Below are 27,071 nucleotides of genomic sequence, written 5' to 3' on the forward strand. Positions count from 1 at the left end.
AAAGATTATAGAATCTAAATGAAGTTATTTAGCAAGCATCTTCATAGATCTGTAGCTTTGCATGTATGTGTATGCATGGACATACATCTAGAAGGATATTCACCAAAATGTTCGTGTTAATCTGTAGAAGATGGAATTTCAGGTGCTTTTTTTTTTTCTTTTCTAGTTATGTTTTCAAGGTTTTTGTTTTTCTGTTTTTTTTTTAAACAAAAACAGGTATTTTTTTTAATCAAAATATTTTCCTTTTGAGAAAGTTTTGCGAAGAAGCCATAATAATTTATGCCTCATCAATTGAGACGTAGTGTGATAAGAGCAGTTTCCCCAGGATGTTAACACTCCTTCCTATCTTTCCATCACTATCCCAATCTCTGTGACACTGGTCTTGAAAGATTTTAATGGTCTTTTATTTCTGTGTTAAAAAGAAATAAGCAAAGATAGAGAAAATACATTGTACTTAAAGTTATTAAGTTGCATTTACATTCATGACTTATTTTTCCTTCAGCATAGTTCTACAGTTCCACTTATTAAAGCTGTTTTCATGTAAATATCAATTTATGAAATAGGTGTTATTTGACATAATTCTCAGAGCATTAGGCATAATTTAAAGGAATGAATTAAAAATTATTTCTGCCCAAGAAAACTAAATTATGAGGAACCAGGTTTTAGGAAAATTAGATACAAAGAATTTATTAAAGATTGAAGAGTTCCTTGTCAACACTAACATGCACTAACCCTGAAGTAAATGCTTCATTGAAGTATTTGAAGAAACTTGGTTTTCTGACTGAACTAACATAAATTCAGGAATGTCCTATTAATGTGGAAATTTAGAAAGTTAATGATAACTTATTCTGTAGTATTTTTAAAATAATCACTTTTCTTCATGTCTTTAGGAACTGGATAATTTCTGTAACCCCATCATTTACAAGCCCAAACCGAAAGTAGAGGTTGCTGAAGACAAAGCAAAAGCTAATAGTGAACACAATGGACCAATGGATGGACAGAGTGGGACTGAAACTAAACCAGATACAACAAAAGACAGCTCCCAGCATACTAAATCTTCTGGAGAGATGGAAGTGGACTAAGTCTTAAATTTACCTTCACATAATTCAAACAGTGCAAGCAACCACAAGGTCCATTCTTCCTTTTACATGTGGTACATACAACATATGTTCAGTTGTTCTTAACCACTTTTTGTCATTTGTTTTTTGGAGTAGTTTTGAAAAGTGTTTTATATTGAGTGCACCTCTGTTCATTTCCATTGCTGCTTATGTGAAGCTTTAGCTGAGTATAGATTACAAGTCAGTTTTAGCTTTCCTAATACATGTTATATCAAACATGCGAGACTGATACGTATTTGGCAACAATCTACCTTATTTAAAGCTTCTACTTGGATAAACCTCAGCTCCTGTATTCAGGAGAGGATATTGTATTGCACTATTGTTGCAGAAGCATAGATTTAATTGCATCATCATTTTGAAAAACATTGAAATTGATGTGGTTTAAAGCCACTGAGGCACTGACTTTTTTTCTAGTTATTGTAGTTAGAATTTAAATATGAAAACAGATAATCTCATTGGTTGTGCCATGAGAACTCCAAAGTATTGTCATCACACAAATGAAATAAATCACATGTTGAAAGGGAAAACACAATTTTTATGTTACGGTGACACCAGCAGTTTGCATCTTTTATTAGTAATGTGGATTGATGTTTTCTCAGAGTAATTCAGTGTCATTTTCACTTGAAACTTCTGATCTACTTGTCCTGAAGACCAGCTGCTGCTAAAGTAATACTAGCCTAAAGATAAGAAGCATTTTTGATGAAAATACCTTCATGTTAAGGGGGAAATGCTGTTGACCTACTCAGACATGCATCTGTGATGTTGATAGCCTTGTTTCAGTTTTAATAGTTGTTTTGGTTTTCTTAATTGATTTTGTTAATAACACAGGGTAGGGAGAAATGGCACAATGTGTATCGCATAATATACATTTATCACTGATTTACTTAATGTTAAGAAATAGATAAACACTATTAAATAAGCGGTAATACTTGAAAAGAAGTACTTCTACCGTAAGTCTTAGGAAATAATGCTTGTAATAAACTTAACTATGTTACATATCAACAGGCAAAATATAGAATGTTACATAAGTGTAATATGATATGATGTGATTAAATTATAGTTCCTGCTGTTACATTACCTGTTCAGATCTTGGCTCCAGTTTTGGTGCTTCTTACATCTATTATATGGGACAAAGGACTGTGAAATTAAGATATTTGAAGGACTTAATCTGTGCTTCATCACCAGACTTGTTCACATTGTTCAGTTCCTTCCAGAGGCTTGAAACTATTTAAGTATGGGAGCAGACTGAAATGACTTTCCAAACCTACAAGAAGCATAGACAATGCCATGGGCACTTGTGTTTCATGCCAATCAACTAGATTAACCTAAGTTAAAATTTTGAAAGGCTCACTTTTCCCCAAAGCTAAACCTTTATATTAAGAACAATTAATACTGACTTTTCTTAAGTAGTAAAAATTGAGAGTTGAATATCTTTAGGGATAGTCATTATTACTCACAAATAGTTCTCTTAAGAGAGATTTTGTTTCTACAATGTAGTCTGCACTGAAGGGGAGAGTATGGAGCAGTGCATTTTGCAGGGATTTTTATTCATCCTTTTTGAGGGAGATGTCCCTTTTTTGCATTAAAAAATCATATAGACCCAATATATTTTTAATGTCTTCTAGTCTTTAAACTTATCCTTGTCTTAATACTCTAGAAGTGAACTGATTATATCCATTAGTAATGAAGTACTTTTTTTTTCTTTAAAGCATCAGTTACTTTTCCTTTATAGGTTGAATTATATAGGTTCATTTCAGGAATAGCATCAAAGTTAGGAAGGAATATTTCAACAGTACACATTAGGGAGTTTATAGCTTTTTCCTGAGTTAACAAGAAAATCTCCACCAACTTCGTTAAGAGCTATGTAGCTCCATAACTTCTTGCAAACAGATGAGGAAATAGCCCTTTCTGCATCTGAATTGTCTAATTATACCCGACATTTCCTGTTCTTCTCTTCAGTTTATGTAGCTCTGTTTTAGTCAGATATATAACATTCCACTTCTTGCAGTTATATAACACCTGACTTAATAAGTTAAATACATCCAAAGATAATATGTATACTTTTCCTACTCATTCAACTTAAATGATATTTTCAAAAGCCCTTTAACCTTTATATTGAATATGTTAATAAAGGAAAATATGTTCTCCTTAATACAGTTTTGGGTGGAAGGCATGGTTCAGTTTAATTTTAATCTGCACTGAAATATATGCAGTACTAGACAAAAATTTTTTCAAAAAGGCCACTATTTTAGAAGTTATTTTAAAAGACCTAGAAAATTATAATGTTTTCCTATAATAAGCAAATACGAACTAAGTATGTAGAAAATATCTAGGATGGTTAATCTAGATTAGCACACTTCGGAAAAGTATAAATTACTTGATTTCAGAATCCAACTCCTGATAGCCAATAATACTGTGATTTTAAAAACAAAGATTGCTTAAATATATAAGAAAGTTTGAGATGTTTCAATTCCTTAGTAGTATACAGAATTCTTAAGTTAACAACTAGAAACAGCACACCAAAGAATTGGGCTTTTGGAATAAACAGATCATCTCCGTTTAAAAGAATATAATTAATTAGACTTTTATTAAGAAGAAATAAAGATTTCTTAGAGTTTCTTGGCCAATTTTTAGTATATTTATGATTATTTCCTAGATAGAAGTCTATATTAAAGTGAATTTTGGGGCTCAATATTCAATATAATGAGTGTTAAAGCATTTTATCCAAATTAGCACATCTTGAACTGTTGTGAGGAATTATCAATATTTAAAGACAAGAGGCAAATACAGTAAACCAATTAGCTGACTTCAGTTTGACCCAAAATACATAGAACCATTCCTCCATTTTCATAAATTTGAGTTGTAATAATAAACCTATAAACCTTCCCATTAGGAATTTTTTTTAATAGCTGATATTTGGTAGTTCACAACAACTGAAACCCTGGCATTGGTCTTACATACCATAGAAGTGAATCTTAAATGGCAAATACAACTTCACCCTTCTCACCTTTTAGAATTTCAACCAAAAACCTCAATTTTCTAAGGTAAATGTTATTTTGTGGTTAAACTTTGGAAGTTTTAAGTGGAATTTGGCTTTGTGATATTTGATCCTACAAAATTGATAGGCATAACTTAATTTTATCAGTATTTAAAATCTGATGGCACTGCTTAAAGGAGCCACTTGATAACTTTTCAAATTACATAGGTAGTAGGGATGCTTATCAAGTGTGGTTCTAATATTTTATTATCCTCTTACTCTACAGTGGTTTGTGACTACCATTTAGCAAACTAATCTTTTTTAAAGCAGTCAATTTCAGAAAACAGACTTTCTGATCAAAAAAGAAAAAGGTTTATAATTACCTTTTGTTTTTTGTCAAGGTCTTATTTAATCCAAGGTCTTATCATTTTAAAAGTTCCCAGGAAGCATTAATTTTTTCTTTTGATAAAAAAGTAACAAAAATTAATGCAGATCAAAAAGACCAAAACAAACAAAAAACTTCTTCTGTTTTGCTTCCACATCTCTAATTTAAAAATGTACTAAAATTAATGTTCTCCCACATATTCCTGTGTTTCCTAAGAAAACAGCTTTGGGTTTATAAAACAGATGTCTAAATTTTTTTCTTGCTAAATTCAAGGGTACTTGTTTCACACAAAAAAGGGCACCTGGAATTCTTAGAATATTAAACTGACACTGCTTAAAAGAAGAAAACTTAAATGTGTATGGCAGTAGTGGTCAAGTACCTATTAGGTGGTAATCATTCTTTCATCTTCCAGATCCCTAAGGATACCTCTAGCATATTATTACAGTAGGTACTAAAAGAAAAAGCACATCTATTAAAATACATTATTAAATGACTTGGAACATTCAAATCAAAGAAAAAAACTAATAATTGAATCATGAGTATTTGACTCTGTCAAGCAGGTCAAAATCCATAACCATAATAAAAATCAACAGTATAATCTTTGCTTTGGAATCTATTACTGTCATGTTCTGAGTCACAGGGTGATTTATTAAGGAAGTAAAATGATACCTAAAAATAACCCATCCTGTACAGAGATAAGTAAAATTCAGTATGTTTTACTTTTATAGTGTATAAACTTGTAGATGGAAATGATCTTATTATTTCTGGTTAATCTTGCTTTATTTATCCTGTCATCCAGTTCTAAGCTCTTAAGTAATCCTATTTTTCTCAAGCATATTTTGTTGTTTTTTTTTTTAGATTATTCTTTAGGTCTTTTATTTCATGGATTTTTAAAAATAGTTTCACTGCTATCCTATCACTTTGATAGCTAATTTTATTGCCTTTGTCCCCTTTAAATACCAAATCTTACTGTGAAGAATATTTTGACTCTTAAATTCATACTTGAAAGCCGTGGTGTAAGTTTCCATATATAATATCTCTAAAATTTAATAATGGCTTCTAGATTTTTCATTTTTGGCCTTTAGAATACTTTCAAGTAGAATACTTTTAAGTAGTTCTGGACCAAAAGAGGTCAATTTTGTGAATTATTATGTATTAAGAAACCCAGCATTCCTTATTTTTAATACAAATATCAATGTGACAAAATAACAAGGTTCAGAAATTCAAAATAGTTGTTTAAGGGTTAGCCACCTTCCATTGTTTGTTGCTTTCTGATTTACGTACATGTGCTGTGCATCTTTCTTGTTTTTTTTACAATTTCCTAAATTTTTTGCTTCCAAGACCTTGAGTAAAATCCTCTTGAAATCATACGGACCCATCCAGAATAAGATGTTAAAATGTAATTAGAGATAGGGAAATCAAGGTAATGTTTTAAAGTGTTGTATTTTTGTCCCTGAAATAAAATTTTATGGCTTAGCGTTTTACAAGGAGACTCACATTAAAAGTGGTTACCTTTTATACTTGGTAGGATGAAGCCATTGTTCAATACTACAGTATACAGAAGCAGTTTTTTAATGAAATTATCAAATTGTTTTAGTTCTAACAATATGGCATCCAAGTCATTTTTTCTTCAACCATTATTAAAATAATTTCTGTACATGGTGACTCTGACTCTAGTCATTAGTGTAAAATAATTTCTGGCAGTTTAGTTCCTACTAGCTATTTTTTCTTTTTTTAAGAAAACTACATTTGATTTCTTAATTTCCCAGTTTTCTATACACAGAGTAACCAGTGCGATGCATAAAATCATAACCAAGTATGACGTGTCTATAAAAAAAATAACTGATTTTTGCATGTAATAGACCTCAGCTTCAATGAGCCAACATGAGAATGGTTTGAGATGTTATATTGATAACATTCTAGGACTACACAACTGGAACACAATTTTGGTTCACTACATCCTTAAAAATGTTTACATATGGCAGGATCAAAGTATATAAAACATTTTATGTATGTAAATTGACATCTTCATACTAGTGAACAAATAGCAATTGATAATAAATGCAATTAATGTTTGGATGACAGTGCACATTGTCAAGTCATGTAATTAGAATAAATATATATCTACTTCTTGAACCATGTGTTTTGCACACCTTAGGTTTAATTTTCACATATTGAACTTCACTGACTTGATGGTAGTTTGTGGACAAGTCATCAGAAACATTTACAAAAGTTTGCTTGTTGATGAGGGTCTTTAATTAAATGGGCAAATTTTTCAAACCTTCAGATGCAATTGATTCTGAAAACTAAAATAGTTTGTTCATGTTGGATGTGTTGTCAGAGAATAATTTAGCTTTATATACTAGAAGAGAAAACGTAGGAATAAATGAATTTGAAGACTTTAGACATTTTCAGTAGGCACAGAGGAGCTCCATGCCCCATTAAGTCTCATAATAGCTCTTGCTTGAGAATTGCAATTATTTTTTTTTTAAAGATTTTATTTATTTATTTGACACACAGATCACAAGGGGGTGGGGGGTGGGGGAGAGGGAGAAGCAGGCTCCCAGCCGAGCAGGGAACCCGATGCGGAGCTCCATCCCAGGACCCTGGAATCATGACCTGAGCCGAAGGCAGACGCTTAACCGACTGAGACACCTAGGCACCCCAGAAAACTGCTATTCTTAACAAAAATGTATCAAGTAGTTTAGGATGTTGGGATAAGAAAATGATTAAGGCCCCCTGGTCTAGATTAGAGCATTTGGTGCTTAATCTTATAGGGACAGAAAAACAAAAGAATCAAAGGCTAATGGATCCTCCGTCTAGAAAAATGTTTATACCCCCATGTACTTTAGACTGTCCAATGAAATGCAAATGAATACTTAAGTCTAGAAGGTTTAACAATTGACATTTCATTCCTATTCGTCTTATGCTGAATTGGGGAGAATTGGATAGGATTTAGGTTTGTTTTGCTTGTTTGTTGAAAAACCTAAGTCACTAGTAATTACATAAGAAAGACAGCCTTCCAGCGGTGAAGAAGGAATGTCTGTTGATTTTAAGTACCTCCCAATACTTTATCCTTAAAAATTCTCCCTTTTTAAGTGTAAAGAAAAAAAGGTGCAAGAGGTTCACATAGCCTGCAAATGCCAGAAGGCAGTGTGCACTAGTGTCCAGCAGCAGCATTGCCAAATGACTACATTTGGTTTCCTATTTAAGTTCACTGTGATGGTAAAAAGCAGTGTAAACCTGGAAGGATTTGTGTACTGTTTTACAGTTCGCAAGAGTTAGGTTAAATTAAAAGTTAGTATTAAGTAGGAAGGAAATAATTTGTAGTTAAGAAAACCCTGTTGAAGGCAAAGAGAAACAAAGAACAAATCACACAAAATAATAGAAATCCAAATGTCAGTAGTTACAGTAAATGCAAATACCATAAACTTGCCAGTTTAAAAATTATGTGGTTTTTACAAAGATAACTATTAAACAATGATGTAATAGTTTAAATTAATGGAATAAGATGCCAATCAAATGAAATTGTGAAAATATTAATCAGATAAAATTGACTTTAAGGTGAAAAAAATAAGTGTTGGAATAAAAAGTGAGCTTTAATAATGATAAATGGAGCAGTTCTCACCAGGAATAAAAAAAAACTCAAGCTTTGAAATCTATAAAGCAATTGACAGTTACAAAGAGAAATTTAGGCCTAAGGTATCTGTGATAACTGATAGTAGGTGGTAAGTAATTAAAAGAATTGAATAGAATTTTAAAAGCTAGATCTAATAGACTCACATAAACTATCACTCAATTGTTAGGTAAAACTTTAAGTACACATGGAATATTTATAAAAATATCAGTAAATCACAAAGCAAATCTCAATAAACACCAAAGGCCATTATATAGATTTTCAGACAACAGCACAATAAGACGAAGTAACCTATGAAGATAGTCCAAAAGAAATTCTTATGCCCATATGCTTGAATTGAAAAAATTAATTTCATGAAACATCAAAGCATGTTAAAAATTAGAAAATACTTCTAATGGAATGACAATATAAACTTTTTATATATTTTTAAGATTTTTTTATCTTAAATTGCAAATGCACCTCTGAGATTTAAGATCTTTTTTTCTCATTGCAATACACAAGAATGCATGTAAGTGTTCAGCAATATTTAAATAAATGAAAGCTGCATATAAGACTTGGTAACGGGACGTCTGGGTGGCTCAGTCAGTTAAGCGTCTGCCTTCAGCTTGGATCATGATCCGAGGGTCCTGGGATCGAGCCCCGCATTGGGCTCCCTGCTCAGCGGGGAGACTGCTTCTCTCTCTGCTTACTGCTCCCCCTGCTTGTGCTCACTTGCTTGCTCTTTCTCTGACAAAATCTTAAAAAAAAAAAACTGGTAACATGCAGCTAGAGAAGTTCATATGCTTCGGGGCATCTCGGTGGCTCAGTCAGTTGAGCATTTGCATCTCAGTTTCAGCTCAGGTCATGATATCAGGGTTGTGAGGTGGAGCCCCAGGTCGGGCTCCACAGGGGGGCGTGGAGCCTACTTGGAATTGTCTCCCTACCCCTTGGCCCACCCCCAATATAAATAAATACAATCTTTTTTTAAAAAGTTTCTATGCTTCGGGGCGCCTGGGTGGCTCAGTCGTTAAGCGTCTGCCTTCGGCTCAGGTCATGATCCCAGGGTCCTGGGATCGAGCCCCGCATCGGGCTCCCTGCTCAGCGGGAAGCCTGCTTCTCCCTCTCCCACTCCCCCTGCTTGTGTTCCCTCTCTCGCTGTCTTTCTCTCTGTCAAATAAATAAAATCTTTAAAAAAAAAAAAAAAAAAAAAGTTTCTATGCTTCAATGCATATACTGGAAATGAAGATTAAAAATGTAATGACCCTAATCATCCTAGTAAAGGAGAAAGACAATAGCAAAATGAACCTAAAGAAATTAGAATGAATAGGGGGCGCCTGGGTGGCTCAGTCGTTAAGCAACTTGCCTTCGGCTCAGGTCATGGTCCCAGGGTCCTGGGATCGAGCCCCACATCCGGCTCCCTGCTCCACGGGAAGCCTGCTTCTCCCTCTCCCACTCCCCCCTGCTTGTGTTCCCTCTCTCACTGTGTCTCTCTCTGTCAAATAAATAAATAAAAATCTTTAAAAAAATAAAATTTAGAATGAATAGAGGAAAAATTAATAGCAAGTAGAATAAAGGATCAACAAAATCAAAACCTCTATCTGAAAATAATTTTTTTAAAAAGCCTCTAGCAAAATTGATGAAGGAAAAAAAATCATTAAATCAATTCTGAGTTAAAAATTTACCCATAAAAGATAAACCAAGACCAGAATGTCTTTCAAATATCCTAGAAATGAGACTAAAAGGTTAGGGTTTAAGAAAACATCCTAATTCCTTTTATAAAGCCAGTCTCACAGTGTATTCTTGATATACCACACCAGAAAAGGATGGTCTGAGGAACAAAATTACTTTCCTAACCCAATCATGCACATAAATGCAACAAATTACAAATTTTCTAAATACTAGCAAACTAAATTTATAAACATATTAAAAATATGTTATCAGATTAGTTTTATCCCAAGGATGCAAGAGTGGTTTAATGTTAGGAAATCTATCATTCTGCACATTGACTAAGAAAAAAATATTTTAACAGTTGCTTGAGAGTACATTTCATTGTTCGTTTATGATTTAGAAAAATAATCATCCTTCATCTTCATTATTACAGTAGTGTACTAATGGGTCTTCCTGACATTCCCAATGCAATTCAAATTTATCCTTTTAAAACTTGTGTATCAGATCATAGGTCACTCTTCTGATTAAAACACTCCATAGATCTCCACAGCATTCAGTGAAACCCAAAGTCCTTACCATATCCTGCAAAGCCCTACATGATCTGTACCATTAACTTTTACCTCATGTTTTACTGCTTTCCTCCTCCATCACAGAGCTCCAACACAATGATCATCTCCTGTTTTAAGAGCACTGTAAAACTGTTGAAAGATAAAGAGAAAAATCTTAAAAGTTGCCAGAGAACAAAGACCATTCCCCCTCTAAGGAGCAACAAGACTAGTTGATGACTGACTTTCCAAGAGAAATGATAGAAATCTAGAAGACAAATTTTCTGTACTAACATAGTAAAGTGAAACAAAAATCTACCAACCTAGGATTCTATACCCAGTGAAAATATCCTTCAAAATGAAAACAAAATATTATTTAAAGCAAAAGCTCTTAAATCTAGACCAAAAGTAATACTAATAGGGAATTCTTCAGAGAGAAGGAAAATGCAAGGAAAAGAAAGCACCAGAAAATATAAATGTATGGGTAAATCTAAATATTAAATGTATTTAAAAAAATACTGTCTTGGGTGCCTGGCTTGTTCAGTGGGTACAGCATGTGACTTGATCTCAGGGTCATGAGTTCAACTCCATATTGGGCACAGATTACTTAAAAAAATTATGTCTTGGGTGTTATACGCAAACAATGAATCATGGAACACTACATTAAAAATTAATGATGTATGGTGATTAACATAACATAAAAAAAAATTCTGTCTTGATCACAGTTTAAGTGTGATAATGCATGAAAAAGAATTAGTGCTCTAACACAGAATAAGAACCAGCTTTGGAGTTCTGCAAATTTTGTCTCAGATGCTCTTCTTCCTTAGCAACACAAATGAAATGCAACTGAGATAATTTATATGAGTCGGCTGTTATGTGAACTTACATACACGTGTGTGTATGTATATATATACATATATGTATCTATTACAATTCAATACCATTTCTAAATGTCACTGATGCTATCTCCTGTAGGTACATTTTTAAAAAATCAGGTTTCTAAATTTCTAATACTTCTGTATATTTATCTTTCCTTGGTGCAAAGAGGTTTATAACATCTTTTTAATTTGTTGTGACATTATATACATCTTTCTTTATGCTGTTACTATTTTAACATTAAATTCCACTGGAGTCTAGTTCCAGGCCAAAACCTTATACGTGGTCCTTCAGGTTCAATGACAGGCAATTGCACAGGCTTTACCAAGCTGGCCTCGTGGGGGAAACCTGCCCTCCTCACAACAGACTTGGTGCATGGTCAGTGTATTGCAGTCTCTGGAAGGAGTTGCAATCAAGGACTCAGACCCTCATTCCACCCTTGAGCCAACATTGCTGATACACATTCAGCATTCCTAGCCCAACTGCCTCCATTCAGAGGCCTCCATACAGTGGAGCCTCTACCAAGACTTCTTTATCAGGGGACCTCGACTAAAACTTTTTTCCCTTCTGACTCAGTACTTTTTTACTCCTAGCCATTACCCCTTTTCCTTCTCCCAAGCCCCAAGTCCATAAAATGGTAGGAGTGTTTTGTCCAGCTCTTCAGCAGTGAAACATTTTCCACTGCCAGCACTGCCTATCATCTGACTGGCCCATGCCTGGTACCATTCCATGATAAAAAATGGAACATTGAAGAGCCAGCATTTTTCTTTGCTTCTTACCTGCAGTAGCACAGGAAAGGAATAAAGTCTTCATTATTACTTTCAGTTTGGCTCACTGTCCTATTCGACTACATTGACACTTGAAGGTTTGACAATTTTTCAATTTCCTCTTTTTTGATTTTCACTGGCCTAGTATTTTAATCTTTATTTCTTTGTATCAGTTTTTTATTTATATTGTGGTTTGTTAACATATAGTGTAATATTGGTTTCAGGAGTAGAATTCGGTGGTTCATCATTTACCTATAACACCCCGTGCTCATCACAACAAGTGCCCTCCTTAATCCCCATCACCCATTTAGCCCATCCCCCTGCCCACCTTCCTACATCAACCCTCAGTTCACTCCATAGAGTTAAGAATCTCTCATTGTTTGTTTGCTTCTCTCTTATTTTTTTTTTAAATAAAGATTTTATTTATTTATTTGACAGAGAGAGACACAGCGAGAGCAGGAACAACAGGGGGAGTGGGAGAGGGAGAAGCAGGCTTCCCGCGGAGCAGGGAGCCCGATACGGGGCTAGATCCCAGGACCCTGCGATCATGACCTGAGCCAAAAGCAGACACTTGACCAACCTAGCCACCCAGGGCCCCCTTTTTTTCCTCTTCTATATTCATCCGTTTTGTTTCTTAAATTCCATATATGAGTGAAATGGTGTGTGCCCGGCTGCTCCCGGCCTCGCCCGCCAGGGGCCCCCGGGCCCAGGCCGCTGGCCCTCACCATATATGAGTGAAATGATATGGTATTTGTCTTTCTCTGACTTATTTCACTTAACATAAGGCACTCTAGCTGCATCCACGTCATTGCAAATGGCAAGATTTCATTTTTTTCTTATGGCTGAGTAATATTCCATTTTATGCCACCCCTTCTTTATCCATTCATTAGTCAATGAATATTTGGGCTCTTTCCATAATTTGGCTATTGTTGATAATACTGTTATAAACATCAGGGTGCACACATCCCTTTGAATCAATATGTTTGTATCCTTTGGGTAAATAACTAGTACTGTAGTTGCTGGATCATAGCATAGTTCTATTTTTACTTTTTGAGGAACCTCCATACTCTTTTCCAATTTTAGTATATGTGCTACTGAAGTGAGCACGATACTGTTTTCCAGAGTCACTACACCAATTTGCATCCCCACCAACAGTGCAAAAGGGTTCCTCTTTCTTAGCATTCTTGCCAACCTCTGTTATTTTCCTGTGTTGTTAATTTTAGGCACTCTTACAAGTGTGAGGTGGTCTCATTGTGGTTTGATTTGTATTTCCCTGATGATGATGACCTTGAGCATTTTTCATGTGTCTGTTAGCCATCTTAATGTCTTCTTTAGAAAAATGTCTATTCATGTCTTCTGCCCATTTCTTAACTGGATTGTTTTATGGGTGTTTGGTTTGATAAGTTCTTTGTATGTTTTGGACACTAACCCTCCATCAGATATGTCATTTGCAAATATCTTCTCCCATTCCGTAGGTTGCCTTCTAGGTTTGTTGATTGTTGCCTTTGCTCTGAAGCTTTGTATCTTGATGAAATCTCAATAGTTCATTTTTGCTTTTGTTTCCCTTGCTTCTGGTGACATGTCTAGTAAGAAGTTGCTACAGCCAAGGTCAAAGAGGTTACTGCCTGTGTTCTCCCCTAAGATTTTGATGGTTTCCTGTTTCATATTTAGGGCTTTCATCCATTTTGAGTTTATTTTTGTGTATGGTGTAAGGAAGTGGTCTAGGCCACCTGGGTGGCTCAGTCATTAAGCGTCTGCCTTCCGCTCAGGTCATGATCCCAGGGTCCTGGAATCTAGACCCATGTTGGGAAGTCTGCTTCTCCCTCTCCCACTGCCCCTGCTTGTGTTTTCTTTCTCGTTATGTCTCTCTCTGTCAAATAAATAAATAAAATCTTGAAAGAAAGAAAGAAAGTGGTCTGGTTCATTCTTCTGCATGTTGCTGTCCTGTTTTCCCAACACCATCTGTTGAAGAGACTGTTATTTTCCATTGGATATTCTTTCCTGCTTTCTTAAAGATTAGTTGACCATATAGTTTTGGGTTCATTTCTGGGTTTTCCATTCTGTTTCATTGATCTATGTGTCTGTTTTTCTGCCAGTACCATACAGTCTTAATCACTACAGCTTTGTAATATAGCTTGAAGTCTGGAATTGTGATGCTTCCAGCTTTTCTTTTTCCAGATTGCTTTGGCTATTTGGGTTATTTTGTGGTAATGTACAAATTTTAGGATTGTTTATTCTGGCTGTGTGAAAAATGCTGGTGGCATTTTGATAGGGATTGCATTAAATGTGTAGATTGCTTTGGGTAGTATAGACATTTTAACAATATTTGTTCTTCCAGTCATTGAGCATAGAATGTTTTTCCATTTCTTTTTGTCCTTTTCAATTTCTTTCATAAGCGTTCTATAGTTTTCAGAATTCAGATCCTTTACCTCCTTGGTTAGGTTTATTCCTAGGTATCTTATGGTTTTTGGTGCAATTATAATTGGGATCAATTCCTTGATTTCTCTCTCTTCTGCTTAATTATGGGTGTAGAGAAATGCAACAGATTTCTGTATGTTGATTTTGTATCCTGTGACTTTACTGAATTTATGTATCAGTTCTAGCAATTTTTTGCTTTAGTCTTGGGTTTTCTACAGAGTATCAATGTTGTTTGCAAAGAGTGAAAGTTTACTTCTTTGTAGATTTGGATGCCTTTTATTTCTTTTTGTTGTCTGATTGCTGAGGCTAGGACTTCCAGTACTATGTTAAATAACAATGATGAGTGGACATTCCTGTCTTGTTCCTGACCATAAAATAAACGCTCTGTTTTTTCCCCATTGAGGATGATATTAGCTGTGGGTATTTCGTACATGGCCCTTATGATGTTGAGTTATGTTCCCTTTATCCCTACTTTGTTGAGGGTTTTTATCAAGAATGGATGCTATACTTAGTCAAGTGCTTTTTTCTGCATCTATTGAGAGGATCATATGGCTCTTACCTTTTTTTTTATTAATGTGGTGTATGACCTTGATTGATTTGTGAATATTGAGCCACCCTTGCATCCCAGAAATAAATCCCACTTGATTGTGTTGAATGATTCTTTTAATGTACTGTTGGATTCTATTTGCTAGTATCTTGTTGAGAATTTTTGTATCCATGTTCATCAGATATATTGGCCTGTAATTCCCTCCTTTAGTGGGGTCTTTGTCTGGTTTTGGAATCAAAGTAATACTGGCTTCATAAAAGCAATTTGTAAGTTTTCTTTCCATTTCTGTTCTTTGGAACAGTTTGAGAATAGGTATTAACTCTTCTTTAAATGTTTGGTAGAATTCCCCTGGGAAGCCATGTGGCCCTGGACTTTTGTTTGTTGGGAGATTTTTTATTACTGATTCAATTTCTTTGCTGGTTACGGTCTTTTAAAATTTTCTATTTCTTCCTGTTTGAGTTTTGATAGTTTACATGTTTTTAAGAATTTATCCATTTCTGGGGTGCCTGGGTGGCTCAGGCTCAGATGGTTAAGTGTCTGCCTTCCGGCTCGGGTCATGATCCCAGGGTTCTGGGATCAAGCCCTGCATCGCGCTCCCTGCTTGGCGGGGAGCCTGCTTCTCCCTCACCCTCTACTGTTCCCCCAGCTTGTGCTCTCTTGCTCTGTCTGTCAAATAAATAAATAAAATCTTAAAAAAAAAAAAAAAGAATTTATCCATTTCTTCCAGATTGCCCAATTTGTTGGCATATAATTGTTCATAATATTCTCTTATAATTATTTGTATTTCTGTGGTGTTGGTTGTGATCTCTCCTCTTTCATTTGTGATTTGATTTGTTTGGGTCGTTTCTTGTTTTTGATAAGTCTGGCTAGAGGTTTAACAGTTTCATTAATTCTTTCAAAGAACCAGCTCCTAGTTTCATTGGTCTGTTCTGTTTTTTTCTGTTTCTGTATCACTTATTTTGGCTCTAATTTTTATTATTTCTTCTTCTGCTGGCTTTAGGCTTTATTTGCTCTTCCTTTTCTAGCTCCTTTAGGTGTAAAGTTAGGTTGTATATTTGAGACTTTTCTTGCTTCTTGAGGTAGGCCTGTATTGCTGTATACTTCCCTCTTATGACTGCTTTTGCTGCATCCCCAAGGTTTTGGACTATCATATTTTCATTTTCATATGCTTCTGTGTATTTTTTTAATTCTTCTTTAATTTCTTGGTTAACCCACTCATTCTTTTTTTTTTAAAGATTTTATTTATTTGAAAGAGAGAGAGAGAGAGCACGAGCAGGGGGAGGGTCAGAGAGAGAGGGAGAAGCAGACTCTCCAGTTGAGCAAGGAGCCTGACACAAAGCTAGATCCCAGGACCCTGGGATCGTGACCTAAGCTGAAGGCAGAGGCTTAATCGACTGAGTCACCCAGGTTCCCCAAACCATTCATTTTTTAGTAGGATGTTCTTTAACCTACATGTATTTGTGGTCTTTCCAAATTTTTTCTTGCTATCAACTCCAAGTTTTATAATATTGTGGTCAGAAAATATGCATGGTATAATCTCAATCTTTTGTATTTGTTGAGGTCTGATTTGTGACCTAGTATGTGATTTATTCTGGAGAGTGTTCCATGTGCACTCAAAAAGAATGTATTCTGCTGCTTTAGGATGAAATGTTCTTAATATATCTGTTAAGTCCTTCTGGTCCAGTGTGTCATTCAAAGCCATTGTTTCCTTGTTGATTTTCTGCTTAGATGATCTTTCCATTGCTGTAAAGTCCCCTACTATTATTGTGTTATCAGTGAACTCCTTTATGTTTGTTACTGTTTTATAGACTTGGGTGCTCCCAAGTTGGGACCATAAATATTTACAATTGTTAGATCTTCTTGTTGGATAGACCCCTTTATTAGCTAGTTTGTCTGTTATAAGTATGGTTATGCCACCTTTTTTTTTTTTTTAAGATTTTATTTATTTATTTGACCGAGAGAGAGAGAGTGAGAGCAGGAACACAAGCAGAGGGAGTGGGAGAGGGAGAAGCAGGCTTCCCGCTAAGCAGGGAGCCCGATGTGGGGCTCGATCCCAGGACCCTGGGATCATGACCTGAGCTGAAGGCAGACGTTTAACAACTGAGCCACCCAGGCGCCCCTATGCCACCTTTTTTTGGTGTCCATTAGCATGATAAATTGTTCTCCATTCCCCCACTTTCAGTCTGTAGGTGTCCTTTGGTCTAAAGTGTTTTTGTTTTTGTTTGTCTGGGAAACTCTTTATCTCTCCTTCTATACCGAATGACGGCCTTGCTGCATAAAGTATTCTTGGCTGCATGTTTTTCCCATTCAGCACACTGAAAATATATATTATGCTACTTTCTTCTGGCCTGCCAGGTTTCTGTGGACAGGTCTACTTCCAGCCTTATTTGTCTTCCCTGTAAGTTAGGGATTTCTTTTCCCTTGCTGCTGTCAGGATTTTTTCCTTATCCCTGTATTTTGCAAATTTTACTGCAATATGTCTTGGTGTTGGCCTGCTTTTGTTGATTCTAATGGGAGTTCTCTGTGCCTCCTGGATTGATATCTGTTTTCTTCCCCAGATTAGAGAAATTTTGGCTATAATTTGCTCAAATAAACCTTCTGCCCCTTTCCCACTCTTTTCTTCTTCTGGGACTCCTATGATATGAATGTTATTACGCTTTATGGAATCACTGAGTTCCCTTAGTCTACATTCATGATCCAATATTTTTCTTTCCCTCTTCTTTTCAGCCTCATTATTTTTCCATAATTTTATCTTCTATATCACATATTCATTCCTCTGTTTCTTCCATCCTTGTGTTTTGTTTTTTTTTTTTTTAAGATTTTATTTATTTATTTGAGAGAGAGAGAATGAGAGACAGCTCGAGAGGGAAGAGGGTCAGAGGGAGAAGCAGACCCCCCGCTGAGCAGGAAGCCTGATGCGGGACTCGATCCAGGAACTCCAGGATCATGACCTGAGCCGAAGGCAGTCGCTTAACCAACTGAGCCACCCAGGTGCCCCGTCCTTGTGTTTTATTACCTCCAGACGGTTCCACATCTCAGTTATAGCATTTTTTATTTCAGCCTGACTAGTTTTAGGTCTTTTATCTCTGTGGTAAGAGACTCCCTGGTGTATTCCATGCCTTTCTCAAGTCCAGCTCGTATACCTATGTTTGTTGTTTTAAATTCTAGTTCAGGCATGTTACTTACATCCATTTTGATTAGATCCTTGGCTGTGATATTTTCTTGTTCTTTCTTTTGGGATGACTTCCTCTGTCTTGGCATTTTGTCTCGATCTCTGTCTTCTGTGTGTTAGGAAAGCCTGCTATGTTTCTTTTTCCTTCTTAATGACTATATTAAGAATAGGTCATATACTGTCCAGGGCCTGACGCTTCAGGAAGTGTCTCTGTTGGATGCTGCGTGCACTCTGCTGCTGTGTTTTGGCTGCTCTTTCCCTCAGGTCAGTCCTCTGCAGAGTTTCTCCTTGCCTGCAGTGGGAAGCATTTTGACTTGGCCAGTGCGTGGTGAGTTTTAACTAGGTGTGTTTTGGTCTGCTTGTTAAAAGAGGCTAGATCCTGGGACACCTGGGTGGCTCAGTCAGTTAAGCATCTGTATCTTGATTTTGGCTCAGGTCATGATCTCAGGGTTGTGGGATTGAGCTCCATGATGGGGCTCAGCTCCCTGCTGAGATTCTCTCCCTCCCACTCCCCCTACCCCTCCCCTTAGAAAAAAGAGCTTAGATCCTGTTTCCACTAGAACTGCAGCTTTGCAGCATTCTATGGTCAGTAGAATTGGTGCATCCAGCAGGGTTTGTGCTAGTCTGCTGGGGGAAGAGCCCATTGCTGCTCTGGCTCGCAGACATGCTTGCCCTAGTAAAAAGCACCTGAAGAACACAGCAGGGGCACGGCTTGGTGTAAGCAGCTTGAGCCTCCACTGTGGGTGCTGTGATGCTCACTGAAGTCTGCCCATGCTGATGGGCAGGAGTAAAAATGGCATTAACCAGTTCTCTCATCCTCAGAGAGGGAAGTTCACACCTGCTGCCATTCAGGAAACCCTCACGTAAGAGTGACCAATCTCCCCTTGTGAGTGCTAGGCGTTCCTCAAATCCCTGTCTTCACCTTTGTCTCTGTCTGAGTCATCTGCCCACCCAACAGCACAACTCCTGTGTTTTATCTCAGGTGCACCTGCTGGGTTTCAAAACTCCAAATTTTAGGGACCCAGCACACGATGGACCCACGCTGTGGGTCTCGCCCCACCATGGCCAATGCTGGTTTGTCCCAGAAGGGCAGTTGCACGAACACACAGGGGCCTGGAATTTATGGTAAAGCACATCAAAAAGCCAGCATCCAGGTTAGCTGCCTCTCAGCAGGTGTCTCTGTTCCTCTGCTAATGAACGGAGCAGCTCAATGGCACTTACCAGCTCTTTTGTCCCCTAAGAAGCAGTGGACTTCTCCCAAATGCACTCGAAGAAGGGAAACTATCTCTCCCAATGTGTCTCAGGGGACCCTCAGACCACACTGTCCACTCCAGGGCCTCTGCCCTCCTTCTCCACAGCAGCAGCTCTATGCCTGCCAGGCTCTACCCCAGCGATGGCATGGACTTCTAAACCTTCAGTCTTTGAGCTCCACTGCTTGTAAAAACTTGTGATAATCAGCCCCTCTCATTTACCTCGTCAGTGGTTTTAGGGAAGTGTTTTTCTTTTTCTTTTTTTTTTTAAGATTTTATTTATTTATTTGACAGAGACACAGAGAGAGAGGGAACACAAGCAGGGGGAGTGGGAGAGGGAGAAGCAGGCTTCCCGCGGAACAGGGAGCCCGATGCGGGGCTCGATCCCAGGACCCTGGGATCATGACCTGAGCCGAAGGCAGACGCCTAACGACTGAGCCACCCAGGCGCCCCTAGGGAAGTGTTTTTCTTGTGCAATCCTCTGCAAGCTGTTCTTACTCTCTTCTCTCTCTGTGATCCCCTCCACAGCACCTGTGATTCTTTTCTCCCCAAATCATGTCTCTGCACCAACTACCTTCCACAATGTGGCCTCTTTTCTCCCTCTAGTTGTGCAGTTTGTTCTCCCAGTCCTCAGATTGATGTCTTGGGTGCTCAGAATGATTTGAAATAAAATAATCAAACAAAAGTCACAGAACTGAAGAATATAATAACCTCACTGAAAAATACACTAGTTCAACAGCAAGTTGCATGAAACAGAGAAAAGGATCAGTCCACTGTAAGGCAAGGCAGTGGAATTCATCCAATCAGAGCAGAAAAAGAAAAAAGAATGGGAAAAGGTAAAAATATCTTGAGGGGTTTATGGGTAACATCAAGTGAGCTAACACTCATAAGGGTCCCATAAAAAGAAGAAAGGGCCAAAATCTTGTCTTGAGTAATAAAGGCTGAAAACATCCCTAACCTAGGGAAGGAAACAGACATCCAGATCTAAGATGCCCAGAGCATTTCAAAAAAGATGAATACCAAGAGACCCACACTAAGATATAGTATAATTAAAATGTCAAAATTTAAAGGCCAAAAAAATATTAAAAGCAGCAAGAGAAAAACAATTTGTTACATAAACGGGAACCTTAACTTTTCAATTATGTAATGAATAACTCATGGGGATGAAAGCAACAGAATAAGGCATGTAGTCAATGGCATTTTCATAATGTTGTAAGGTGAGATGGTGGATACAATTGTTGTGAGCATAGCATTATGTACAGAGCTGTCGCATCACTCTGGTGTACACCTGAAACTAATGTAACATTCTACGTCAACTCTACTTCAATTAAAAAAAAAAAATTAAAGGAACACCAAAAGACTAACAGTATATTTTTTAGCAGATATTTTGTAGACTAGGAGGGAATGGCACAGTATGTTTAAAGTGCTGAAGGAAAAAACCTTGCAATCCTTGGAAGATGCTGGATTAGGAGGATTCTAAATTCATTATGTTCCATAGACAAACCTGCATAACAGCCACATAGGTACACTGAACACAGAAAACGACCCAAAGATCGGCAGAACAGACTTTCAATGGTTAACCATAGAGAGGAGGACACATGGGAAAGGGTAGGAGGGGTGGAGATGCAGTCTGGAACCAAAGTCTCAGGGAGACTAACTACAGATGGGAGGGACGCCACAAGCACAGAGAAGGGAAAGGAGCACACCCCACCCCGGCCACCACAGACACGGGAACTGCACTGGGAAAACAAGGCCCCATAACATTGGACTTTGAAAACCAGTAGGGCTTAACATCATGAATTTTGACAATCAGTGGAGCTTAACTCTGGGTAAAATTTAGTAGATTCAGTCCTGGGAGAGCCAAAGGATGATAGGGAAAACTGAGGCCCCACCAAGATACAGCACAGAAGAAGCCCTTTGTAAAGCACCTGGGGTATAAGTGAAAATTACTAATCCCTCAATGTGTGCTGAAGAAGCAGGGGTCTTTAGGAGACTTCAAGAACCAAAAAACTGATGGGCACCATTTCTCCCCCACCTCCAGCCTAAATAGTGGGGTGTCTGCATGAAAAAGCGTGAACACCCTCCACCTACCTTTCAAATACCACATGCCCCCTCTCCCATTCTTCTGCAGATCCTCTGGATCTAAACTGCCCCACCAGGCAGGAGTCCCTCCAAAGCAACTCCTTCCACTTTCTGTCCTGAATGCAGCCCTGGCAAGGACCAGCACCACTGCAAAGTGATTCCTGCCCTGTGGAGAGGGAAAATGACCACACACACCAGTACATTTGCAGTCCCAGCAGCCACACTGGTCGTGTGGAGAGAGTGATCTCCCGATCAGTGCACCTGCAGCCCTAGCACAGGGTCTGCGGCAAACGTGCGGACTAACTGCAGGCCACGCCTACCACCAAAAGCCTCTCAATGGACAAGACAAGGACTGCTGGCTGTAGTTGGGGGGACCACAGCCCAGACAAATGGGCTGAGGACAGTGCCTGGTCTGACTGTTGACCCTGCCCAATTACATGCCCACAACATCCCCAGACTAGCTTGTTAACAGCACAGGACCAACCCAGCCCACAAGAGGCAAAATGGGCCACTGAAGCTGACTGGAATGAAAGCAAATGAGGCTTAGCTATAAGAGTGGAGCACACAAAACCCATATAGGAGACACCTCTGATGTGCCTGGTGAACAGGGAACACTGCACTACAGGGCACCACAGGAAATCTTACTCACAGGGCCACATTTTTCAAGATCAGGAGACGTAGCTAAGTTTCCTAACACATAGAAACAAACACAGAGAGATAAAATGAGGAGATGGGAATATGTCACAAATGGAAGAACAAGAACCACAGCAAAAGGACTAAATGAAATGGAGATAAGGAATATGCCTAATAAAAAATTCAAAGTGATGGTCATAAAGATGCCTACCAGACTTGAAAAAAGAGTGGAGAATTTGAGACCTTTGACAAAGAAATAGAAAAAAGAAAAAACCAGAGAAGAAAACTAAAATTAAAAACACACTACAGGAAGTCAATAGTAGATTAAAGGAAAAAGAAAAATGGATTAGAGAACTGGGAGACAAAGTATTGGCGGAAAAAAAAAACCAAGCTACACAGCAAAAAAAAAAAAGGAATAATAAAAAATGAGAATAGGTTAAGGGAACTCAGTTACATCATCCGGTGTAATAACATTCGCATTATAGGGATCCCAGAAGTAGAAGAGAGAGAACATTTATTTAAGGATATAAGAGCTGAAACTTCTATAACATGGAGGAAGGAAACAGAAATCCAGTTCCAGGAAACCCAGAAAGTATCGAACAAAAACACCCAAGGAGATTCACATCAAGACACACAGTAATTAGGGCACCCGGGTGGCTCAGTCGTTAAGCGTCTGCCTTCGGCTCAGGTCATGATGCCAGGGTCCTGGGATCGAGCCCCGCATCGGGCTCCCTACTCGGCAGGAAGCCTGCTTCTCCCTCTCCCACTCCCCCTGTTTGTGTTCCTGCTCTCGCTCTCTCTCTGTCGAATAAACAAATAAAATTTAAAAAAAAAAAGACACACAGTAATTAAATGGCACAAAAATAGTGATAAACAGAGATTTTAAAAGCAGCAAGAGAAGTAACTGAATGGATAAAAAAGCAAGACCCTTCTATATGCTACCTATGAGAGATTCATTTCAGACCTGAAGACATGTAGATTGAAAAGACTGAAAGTGAAGGGGTGGAAAAATGTTTACCATCCAAATGAAAGAAAAAAAAAAAAACCTGGGGTAGCAATACGTATATCAGACAAAATAGACTTCAAAACAAAGATTGTAACAAGGGATAAAGAAGGACATATGATAAAGTGATAAAGGGAACTAATCAATAAGAGGATATACAAATGATAAATATGTAAGTACCCAACATGGGAGCACCTAAGTACATAAAACAAATATTAACAGAAATAAAGGAAGAAATTGGCAGTACAATAATAGTAGGGGACTTTAAAACCCCACTTAAATCAATGGATAAATCATCCATACAGAAAATCAACAAGAAAACCATGGCTTTGAATGACACACTGGACCAGATGGAACTAACAGGTATATTGAGACCATTCCATTCAAAAACAGTAGAAAACACAATCTTTTCAAATATACCTAGATCATTCTCCAGAATAGATCACATGTAAGGCCACAAAACAAGACTCAATAAGTTAAAAAAGATGGAAATCACATTAAGCATCTTTTCCAACCACAATGGTATAAAACTGGAAATCAATCACAAGAAAAAAATGACAAATACATGGAGGCTAAATGACATGCTACTAAACAATGGATGAAATAACCAAGAAATCAAAGAGGAAATAAAAAAATACATGGAGACACATGAAAATGAAAAAACAACAAACCAAAATCTTTGGGAAATATCCAAAACTGTTCTTAGAGGAAAGTTTATGGCAACACAGTCTTAACTCAAGAAGAAAAATCTCAAAAAAATAACCAAACCTTACACCTAAAGGAGGTTGAAAAAGAATAAAAAAACAAAGCCCCAAAGCAGTAGAAGGAAGGAAATAAGTGAAATAGAGTAAAAAACAATTGAACAGATCAGTGAAACCAGGACTTGGTTCTTTGAAAAGATTAACAAAATTGATAAACCTTTAGCCAGAATCATCAAGAAAAAGAAGAAGTTTCATTAAACAAAATCAGAAAAGAAGGAGGAGAAATAACTGATGTCATAGAAATACAAAAGATTATAAGAGTATGAAAAATTGTATACCAACACACTGGACAACCTAGAAGAAATAGAAAATTCCTAGAAACATGTAACATCTGAAAACTGAATTAAAAAGAAATAGAAAATTTGAACAGACCAATTACTAGCAATGAAATTGAATCAGTAATCAAAAAACTCAAAACAACCCAAAAGTCCAGGACCACACAGCTTCACAGGTGAATTCTACCAAACCATCAACTTACTGAATAGGAGAAGATATTTGTAAATGATATATCCAATAAGGGGTTAATACACAAAATATATAAAAAATTTATATAACTCAACACCAAAAAAATAATCCAATTAAAATTGGGCAGAGGAGGAAAAAAATGGGCAGAGGACCGGAATAGACATATTTCCAAGGAAAACATAGATAGTCAACAGATACATGAAAAGATGCTTAATATCTCTAATCATCAGAGGAATGCAAATTAAAACCACAGTGAAGTATCACCTTACACCTATCAGAATGGCTACAATCAAAAAGAGAAGAACAACAGGTGTTGGTGAGGATGTGGAGAAAAAGGAACCCTCATGCACCGTTCTTGAGAATGCAAGCTTGTGCAGCCACGAGAGAAAAGAGTATGGAGGTTCCTCAAAAAATTAAAAATAGGGGTGCCTGGGTGGCTCAGTCTGTTAAGCATCTGCCTTCAGCTCAGGTCTTGATCCCAGGGTCCTGGGACTGAGCGCAACATCAGGCTGCCCCCTCAGCAGGAAGCCTGCTTCTCCCTCTCCCTCTGCCCCTCCCTCTACTTGTGCTCTCTCACACTCACTCTCTCAAATAAATAAATAATCTTTAAAAAAAAGAAATCTGGAATTATGATACTTCCAGTTTGTTTTAAAAAAAATTAAAAATAGAATTACCTTATGATCCAGTAATTCCACTACTGGGTATTTAACCAAAGAAAACAAAAACATTAATTTGAAAAGATATATATACCCCTATGTTTATTGCAGCATTAGTATCTACAATAGACAAGATATGCAAGCAATCAAAATGTCCATCTATAGATGAATGGATAAAGAAGATGTGGGGCGCCTGGGTGGCTCAGTTGGTTAAGCGACTGCCTTCGGCTCAGGTCATGATCCTGGAGTCCCGGGATCGAGTCCCACATCGGGCTACCTGCTCAGCAGGGAGTTTGCTTCTCCCTCTCCCGCTCCCCCCTCTTATGCTCTTTCTCTCTCTCACTCTCTCTCTCAAATAAATAAATAAAATCTTTAAAAAAAAAAAAAAGAAGATGTGGAATATATATATACAATGGAACATTACTCAGCCATAAGAAAGAATGAAATGCCATTTCAAAAACACGGGTGGACCTAGAGGGTGTATTCTTAAGTGAAATTTTCAAAATCAGTCAGAGAAAGACAAATACCATATGATTTTACTTATATGTGGAATTTAAGAAAAAAAAACAAAAGAAAGAAAAAAAGACAAACAAAAAAACTCTTAAATCCAGAAAACCAAATGAGGGTTCCCAGAGGGACCTGGGGGAGGGGTGATAAAAGTTGTAATAAATAAAGGGGATTAAGAGTACATTTATCTTTATGAGCATGAAGAAAGTAGAGGATTGTTGAGTCATTATGCTATATTACCTGAAAATAATATAGCACTGTATGTTAATTATACTGGAATAAAAAATAAAATTAAAAAAAATTTTACCCTACCCAGTTAACAGTCAGAATTGAAGAAGAGATAGTTTTTCCATATAAGCAAAAGCTAAAGGAGTTCATCACCATTAAAACAATCTTATGAAATGTTAAAGGGACTTCTTTAAGCTGAAAAGAAAGGGCATTAATTAGTAACAAGAAAATGGATGACAGAATAAATCTCACTGGGAAGGTAAATACATGTCAAAATAGTGGATTAGGGGTGCCTGGGTGGCTCAGTCATTAAGCATCTGCCTTCAGCTCAGGTCATGATCCTGGGGTCCTGGGATCGAGCCCCGCATCAGGCTCCCTGCTCAGCAGGATGCCTGCTTCTCCCTCTCCCACTACCCCTGCTTGTGTTCCCTCTCTCGCTATGTCTCTGTCAAATAAATAAAATCTTAAAAAAAAAAAAAATAGTGGATTAATCAGTTATAAAGTGAGCATAAAGGTTAAGAGACAAAACTAGTAAAAAAAAAAAAACAAAACTATGATTGCAATTAATCGGTTAAGAGATACACAAGATAAAAAGATGTAAAATGTGGGGCACCAGGCTGGCTCAGTCAGTATAACATGTGACTCTTGATTTTTGGGTTGTGCGTTAAAGCTCCACATTGGGTGTAGAGCTTACTTAAAAAAAAAAAAGATGTAAAATGTGTTATCAAAAATATAAACTATCAGTGGTAAGAGTAAAGATGTTGAGCTTCAGATGGAATCAAACTTAAATTGTTATCAACTTAAAATATACTCTAAGTTTTCATACATAAGCCTCATGGTAATAACAAAGCAAAAACCTGTAACAAATACACAAAAGACAAAGAGAAAGGAATATAAGTAAACTACTAAAGGAAGTCATTAAGCCACAAGGGAAGAGAGCAAAAGAAGAAAGGAAACAGAGAGGAAGTACAAAACCAGCCAGTAAACAATAATGAAATGGCAATAAGCACATGCTTATCAATAATTACTTTAAATACAAATGGACTAAATTCTTCAATCAAGACATAGACTGGCTGAGTGGATTAAAAAACAAAAACAAAAAACAAGACCCACCTATATGCTCCCCACAAGAATCTCACTTTAGATGTAAGGACTCAAACAGACTTAAAGTGAAAGGATGGAAAAAGATATTCCATGCTAATGGAAACAAACAAACAGCTAGAGTAGCTATACTTATAACAGACAAAAAGACTTTAAAACAAAGTTGTAATAAGAGACAAAGATGGGACTTACATCATGATAAAGAGGTCAATCCATCAAGAGGATATAACACTTATAAATATTTATGTACTCAATAAGAAGCACCTAAGTATAGAAAGCAAATATTAATAGGCCTA

General features: G+C 37.1%; 1 protein-coding gene across 1 annotated transcript in view; it reads left to right on the forward strand.

The window, feature by feature from the left end:
* Nucleotides 1–6,137, forward strand: part of HSPA4L (heat shock protein family A (Hsp70) member 4 like) — a 52,273-nt gene extending 46,136 nt beyond the window's left edge. Inside the window, exon 19 of the mRNA XM_078069208.1 lies at nucleotides 891–6,137. Within this exon, the coding sequence (XP_077925334.1) occupies nucleotides 891–1,082 (192 nt within the window). The 3' untranslated portion in view covers nucleotides 1,083–6,137. The remainder of the gene's footprint in view (nucleotides 1–890) is intronic.
* The last annotated feature ends 20,934 nt before the right edge of the window (nucleotides 6,138–27,071 follow it).

This window comes from Halichoerus grypus, chromosome 3, assembly GCF_964656455.1.
Source record: "Halichoerus grypus chromosome 3, mHalGry1.hap1.1, whole genome shotgun sequence".
NCBI classification, from domain to species: Eukaryota; Metazoa; Chordata; class Mammalia; order Carnivora; family Phocidae; genus Halichoerus; species Halichoerus grypus.